General features: G+C 55.3%; 1 protein-coding gene across 1 annotated transcript in view; it reads left to right on the forward strand.

Moving 5' to 3' along the window:
• Positions 1-6,816, forward strand: part of FRMD8 (FERM domain containing 8) — a 31,343-nt gene extending 24,527 nt beyond the window's left edge. The window contains exon 11 of the mRNA XM_010363919.2: positions 4,348-6,816. Within this exon, the coding sequence (XP_010362221.1) occupies positions 4,348-4,466 (119 nt within the window). The 3' untranslated portion in view covers positions 4,467-6,816. The remainder of the gene's footprint in view (positions 1-4,347) is intronic.
• The last annotated feature ends 560 nt before the right edge of the window (positions 6,817-7,376 follow it).

Here is a 7,376-nt window from a genome sequence, read left to right on the forward strand (position 1 = left end):
CAGTCCAGCCTGGGTGAGTTATGCTCACAACACTGCAGTCCAGCCTGGGTGAGTTATGCTCACAACACTGCAGTCCAGCCTGGGTGAGTTATGCTCACAACACTGCAGTCCAGCCTGGGTGAGTTATGCTCACAACACTGCAGTCCAGCCTGGGTGAGTTATGCTCACAACACTGCAGTCCAGCCTGGGTGAGTTATGCTCACAACACTGCAGTCCAGCCTGGGTGAGTTATGCTCACAACACTGCAGTCCAGCCTGGGTGAGTTATGCTCACAACACTGCAGTCCAGCCTGGGTGAGTTATGCTCACAACACTGCAGTCCAGCCTGGGTGAGTTATGCTCACAACACTGCAGTCCAGCCTGGGTGAGTTATGCTCACAACACTGCAGTCCAGCCTGGGTGAGTTATGCTCACAACACTGCAGTCCAGCCTGGGTGAGTTATGCTCACAACACTGCAGTCCAGCCTGGGTGAGTTATGCTCACAACACTGCAGTCCAGCCTGGGTGAGTTATGCTCACAACACTGCAGTCCAGCCTGGGTGAGTTATGCTCACAACACTGCAGTCCAGCCTGGGTGAGTTATGCTCACAACACTGCAGTCCAGCCTGGGTGAGTTATGCTCACAACACTGCAGTCCAGCCTGGGTGAGTTATGCTCACAACACTGCAGTCCAGCCTGGGTGAGTTATGCTCACAACACTGCAGTCCAGCCTGGGTGAGTTATGCTCACAACACTGCAGTCCAGCCTGGGTGAGTTATGCTCACAACACTGCAGTCCAGCCTGGGTGAGTTATGCTCACAACACTGCAGTCCAGCCTGGGTGAGTTATGCTCACAACACTGCAGTCCAGCCTGGGTGAGTTATGCTCACAACACTGCAGTCCAGCCTGGGTGAGTTATGCTCACAACACTGCAGTCCAGCCTGGGTGAGTTATGCTCACAACACTGCAGTCCAGCCTGGGTGAGTTATGCTCACAACACTGCAGTCCAGCCTGGGTGAGTTATGCTCACAACACTGCAGTCCAGCCTGGGTGAGTTATGCTCACAACACTGCAGTCCAGCCTGGGTGAGTTATGCTCACAACACTGCAGTCCAGCCTGGGTGAGTTATGCTCACAACACTGCAGTCCAGCCTGGGTGAGTTATGCTCACAACACTGCAGTCCAGCCTGGGTGAGTTATGCTCACAACACTGCAGTCCAGCCTGGGTGAGTTATGCTCACAACACTGCAGTCCAGCCTGGGTGAGTTATGCTCACAACACTGCAGTCCAGCCTGGGTGAGTTATGCTCACAACACTGCAGTCCAGCCTGGGTGAGTTATGCTCACAACACTGCAGTCCAGCCTGGGTGAGTTATGCTCACAACACTGCAGTCCAGCCTGGGTGAGTTATGCTCACAACACTGCAGTCCAGCCTGGGTGAGTTATGCTCACAACACTGCAGTCCAGCCTGGGTGAGTTATGCTCACAACACTGCAGTCCAGCCTGGGTGAGTTATGCTCACAACACTGCAGTCCAGCCTGGGTGAGTTATGCTCACAACACTGCAGTCCAGCCTGGGTGAGTTATGCTCACAACACTGCAGTCCAGCCTGGGTGAGTTATGCTCACAACACTGCAGTCCAGCCTGGGTGAGTTATGCTCACAACACTGCAGTCCAGCCTGGGTGAGTTATGCTCACAACACTGCAGTCCAGCCTGGGTGAGTTATGCTCACAACACTGCAGTCCAGCCTGGGTGAGTTATGCTCACAACACTGCAGTCCAGCCTGGGTGAGTTATGCTCACAACACTGCAGTCCAGCCTGGGTGAGTTATGCTCACAACACTGCAGTCCAGCCTGGGTGAGTTATGCTCACAACACTGCAGTCCAGCCTGGGTGAGTTATGCTCACAACACTGCAGTCCAGCCTGGGTGAGTTATGCTCACAACACTGCAGTCCAGCCTGGGTGAGTTATGCTCACAACACTGCAGTCCAGCCTGGGTGAGTTATGCTCACAACACTGCAGTCCAGCCTGGGTGAGTTATGCTCACAACACTGCAGTCCAGCCTGGGTGAGTTATGCTCACAACACTGCAGTCCAGCCTGGGTGAGTTATGCTCACAACACTGCAGTCCAGCCTGGGTGAGTTATGCTCACAACACTGCAGTCCAGCCTGGGTGAGTTATGCTCACAACACTGCAGTCCAGCCTGGGTGAGTTATGCTCACAACACTGCAGTCCAGCCTGGGTGAGTTATGCTCACAACACTGCAGTCCAGCCTGGGTGAGTTATGCTCACAACACTGCAGTCCAGCCTGGGTGAGTTATGCTCACAACACTGCAGTCCAGCCTGGGTGAGTTATGCTCACAACACTGCAGTCCAGCCTGGGTGAGTTATGCTCACAACACTGCAGTCCAGCCTGGGTGAGTTATGCTCACAACACTGCAGTCCAGCCTGGGTGAGTTATGCTCACAACACTGCAGTCCAGCCTGGGTGAGTTATGCTCACAACACTGCAGTCCAGCCTGGGTGAGTTATGCTCACAACACTGCAGTCCAGCCTGGGTGAGTTATGCTCACAACACTGCAGTCCAGCCTGGGTGAGTTATGCTCACAACACTGCAGTCCAGCCTGGGTGAGTTATGCTCACAACACTGCAGTCCAGCCTGGGTGAGTTATGCTCACAACACTGCAGTCCCCGGTACAACACTGCAGTCCAGCCTGGGTGAGTTATGCTCACAACACTGCAGTCCAGCCTGGGTGAGTTATGCTCACAACACTGCAGTCCAGCCTGGGTGAGTTATGCTCACAACACTGCAGTCCAGCCTGGGTGAGTTATGCTCACAACACTGCAGTCCAGCCTGGGTGAGTTATGCTCACAACACTGCAGTCCAGCCTGGGTGAGTTATGCTCACAACACTGCAGTCCAGCCTGGGTGAGTTATGCTCACAACACTGCAGTCCAGCCTGGGTGAGTTATGCTCACAACACTGCAGTCCAGCCTGGGTGAGTTATGCTCACAACACTGCAGTCCAGCCTGGGTGAGTTATGCTCACAACACTGCAGTCCAGCCTGGGTGAGTTATGCTCACAACACTGCAGTCCAGCCTGGGTGAGTTATGCTCACAACACTGCAGTCCAGCCTGGGTGAGTTATGCTCACAACACTGCAGTCCAGCCTGGGTGAGTTATGCTCACAACACTGCAGTCCAGCCTGGGTGACAGTGAGGCCCTGTCTAAAAAAAAAATTATTATTAACGTCTTGGCCAGGCATGGTGGCTCACACCTGTAATCTCAGTACTTTGGGAGACAGAGACAGGAGGCTCACCTGAGTCCAGGAGTTCGAGACCAGCCTGGGCAATCGAGCAAGACCCTGTCTCTACACAAACTAGAAAAACATTAGCCATGGCTCACACCTGTAGTCCCGGCTACTGGGGATGCTGAAGTGGGAGGATCACTCTTGGGCTTAGGAGGTAAGACTGCAGTGAGCCATGAATGTAACAGTGCACTCCAGCCTGAGCAACACAGCCTGTCTCAAAAAAAAAAAAAAAAAAGGTGGGACATGGTGGCTCACACCTGTAATTCCAGCACTTTGGGAGGCCAAGGCAGGTGGATCATGAGGTCAGGAGTTTGAGACCAGCCTGGCCAATATGGTGAAACTCCATCTCTACTAAAAATACAAAAATTAGCCAGGCACAGTGGCCCTGTCACACCTGTAATCCCAGCACTTTGGGAGGCCCAGGCGGGTGGATCATGAGGTCAAGAGATCAAGACCATCCTGGCCAGCATGGTGAAACCCCATCTCTACTAAAAATACAAAAATTAGTGTGCGTAGTGGTGTGTATCTGTAGTCCCAGCTGCTCAGGAGACTGAGGCAGGAGAATCGCTTGAACCTGGGAGGCGGAGGTTGCAGTGAGCTGAGATCGCGCCACTGCACTCCAGCCTGGGTGACAGAGCAAGACTCCATCTCAAAACAAAAAACAAAAACTGACATCTTACAGCAATATGGTACTTTTGTTTTAATTAATGACCCAGTATTGCTATTATTAGCCAAAGTCAGATTTCCAGTGTTTTCCAGACTTCCCTCTGTGCCAGGATCCCACCAGGACCCCACACTGCATTAGCTGTTGTGTCTCCCCAGGCTTCTCTTGGCTGTGAAGACCCTCCTTGTTTGTGATGACCTTAGGTCGGCAGTGTTAGGGAGCGCTGCTCAGGTTTACTATAGCATGCTGAGGGAGGCTGAGACTCGGATGAGGAGAGCTCAGTCTGACCAGGCTCTGGAAGGAGCCGTCATGCTGGAGCCAGAACCCCGCTTCCTGGACCTGAGCCCCCTCACACAGGGACAGCACCTCTGCTCAGTGTGCCCTCCCGTTCCCTTGCAGGCAAGGGGATCCGGCGAGTGAAGCCGAAGCGCACCACGTCCTTCTTCAGCCGGCAGCTATCCTTGGGCCAGGGGAGCTACACCGTGGTGCAACCCAGCGACAGCCTGGAGCAGGGCTAAGGACGCCGCACCCGGCAGGAGGAGGGCAACTGGGGGCCCTGGCCCAGCACTGTTCTCCTGAGGGGCAGGGGCTGGCTGCAGCAGTCTCATGGGTCATGCACATGGGGTGGGCTGCCTCAGCAGATTTCTCAGACCACAGAGAAGTGACTGGCCCCGGGCTGTGCAAAGCTGGCCAGGGCCTTCCACAGGACCCCTCTGCAGCCTGCCCGCCCTTCCCCCAGACACTGGGCCCTGCTGCTATCTCAGGACCATCTGATCAAGCTGCAGCTGCCACCCTCACCTAGAAACATGCCTTTGTGCCCACCTCAAGATGGGCAGTGTCCCTGTTCCAAAGTACCCGGTGGCAGCTCCAGTGGCAGAGGACCAAGGATTGAGGTTTGGGACCTGAAGGTCCAGTTTGTGCCTTTGACCTCTTCCCTGAACTTGGGTGACCAGTCCCCGCCTTCCTTCTGCTAGTGCTCCACCCCTGTACTTGGATGACCAGTCCCCGCCTTCCTCCTGCTAGTGCTCCACCCCTGTACTTGGATGACCAGTCCCCGCCTTCCTCCTGCTAGTGCTCCACCCCTGTACTTGGATGACCAGTCCCCGCCTTCCTCCTGCTAGTGCTCCACTCCTGTACTTGGATGACCAGTCCCCGCCTTCCTCCTGCTAGTGCTTCACCCCTGTACTTGGATGACCAGTTTCCTGCCTGCTTTCTGCTGGTGCTTCACCCCCGGCCACCAGGGCCACCTGCCAGGCTGGGCCACCACTCTGAGGAGGGTGGGAGGGGCCTCTCTGGATTGAACCAGGACAGAAACAGGGTGAGGGCCCCCCCCCACACCTCCCTAGTTGAATCAGGAGTGGAGGGAGCCAGGCAGGACCCTACCTGGGGTCCTGTGCCCCTCGTTCTGGGTCTTCTCTGCAGGCACGAGACAGCAGAAGGAGCATGCCTTTCTGGTAGTCTGTGGTGATGTCACTGCTGGGAGGTGGCTGTCCTGTGGACCACTGGCCTCCAGACCCACACTCACAGTCTGAAAAACTCCTGAAAATCCCCGAGTGGGCACTCCCTGTGGCCCAGGCAGCTCCCCTAGGGGACTGGCCAGACCTGCCCTCTCCTCCCCGTGTCTGGGTCTTCAGGTTTTAGTTTGGTCTTTGTTCATGTGAGTTGTGCCGGGGCAACGCCAGGAAGCACCGGGGTAACCTCTGCTGCGCGCTCCTTCCCATGCAGCGCTGTGGATTCCTCTGGGGCCAGTGCATGCCCAGAAAAGCCTGGGCTACACAAGACAGTCTCTTTCTCGAGGACACTTGGAAAGATGACTTTGATGTGGCTGCTTGGCTTCTGTGGTCCCAGCTTGCCCTCCAGGCAGCAGGGGCTCTGTCTTGTCCCAGATGAGCTGAGCCCCTGAGAGGAGGGCTTTCCCAGCCCTGGGACCCTCCGAGGTGGGTGTGCGGGTCTCACAGGTGCTTCCTGGGACTTCTGTGGCAGCACAGGGCTTGCCTTTGTCTTCTGTTCCCGGTGGAAAACCGTGGGAGAGGAAGCTCGGGCCTCTACTCCAAGTGTCAGAGCCCGTTCACCCTCCTCTCTTTGGTAGCTTTTGAATGTGCCAGGTGTTTTGAGGTGGGCTTGCCTTCCGGCAGCATGGACTTTATTTGTTAAAATAATAGGTGGAAAGAAGAGGCCTGGGAAGTGCCCCTAGTCTATTGGAATGTCCTGGCCACAGGGTCATGTCAGCTGCCAGTTCTCGTCTCCCCACCCAGAGTTGCTCGGTCTCACCAAGCCGCCTGACCACCTGTTCTGGCGGCTCCAGCACAGGTTGTCCCAGCCCCACTGCTTTGATTGCAGGTGATTTTTTTTTTTTGAGATGGAGTCTTGCTCTGTTGCCCAGGCAGGAGTGCAGTGGCACAATCTTGGCTCACTGCAACTTCTGCCTCAAGCGATTCTCCTGCCTCTGCCTCCTGAGTAGCTGGGATTACAGGTGCATGCCACCACGCCCCACTACTTTTTGCATTTTTAGTAGAGACAGGGTTTCACCATGTTGGTCAGGCTGGTCTTGAACTCCTGACCTCATGATCCGCCTGCCTCGACCTCCCAAAGTGCTGGGATCATAGGCGTGAGCCCCCGCCCCCAGCTGATTCCAGGTAAATTCTTATCTGATGGGCGGGCGAGGGTGTGTCCGTGTGGTGGGTTGGAGTGTGTGTGTCTGAGTACACAGACGGCGTGTTTTCCCTTAAGCTTCTTGTTTTCTGAGCATCCATTGTGCCTTAACATTTTCTGCTTGTCCTTTGGGACAAAGCAGGATTTTACTCATTCTTTGAATGTTCTCATTCTTTTGTATCATGTGACTTATTAATAAAATCAGTTTCTAACAAACTCTGGGGCGGCTCATGATATGAAATAATGAGGGTGTGTCCGTGACAGTCCAGGAGTTGATGACAGGCTGCATATTTGGTTTTCTTGAAACGTGCGTCGAGGTGTGCAGCCCTCAGGCCGGCCAGTCTGATGCCCACGGAGCACCCGAGTGAAGCTGTCTTGGTGGCTTATAGTACTGCCAGGCCCAGGTTCCCCAGGAGGGGCTCTGGGGTTCCTTTGGGAACCAAGGTGGGTAACTGCAGATGCTCATGCCCTTCCTGAGGGCACCTCATGCTCCAGGCCTGGCAGGAGGCCATTTGTTTCCCACAGATCCTGCTGTCAAGACCTACCTGGGAGGGAAGGGACAGCAGCAGACCCCCCTGAAGGACCCCCAGCAGCCACCCAGGACCTGGGCCTGCAGGATGAGTAGCACTGGGAGATTGAGGTTCACAATGAATGTTTCCAGAGACTGGAGGAGTATGCCACCTGTCCCTTTGGCAGTGTGGTTGTGGGAACAGGGCCATCTCCTGGGGTGTCCATGACAGTGAGTGGCTTGTCCTCTGTGCGATCGTCTTTGCCTG

This window comes from Rhinopithecus roxellana, chromosome 15 (genome assembly GCF_007565055.1).
Source record: "Rhinopithecus roxellana isolate Shanxi Qingling chromosome 15, ASM756505v1, whole genome shotgun sequence".
Classification (NCBI taxonomy): Eukaryota; Metazoa; Chordata; class Mammalia; order Primates; family Cercopithecidae; genus Rhinopithecus; species Rhinopithecus roxellana.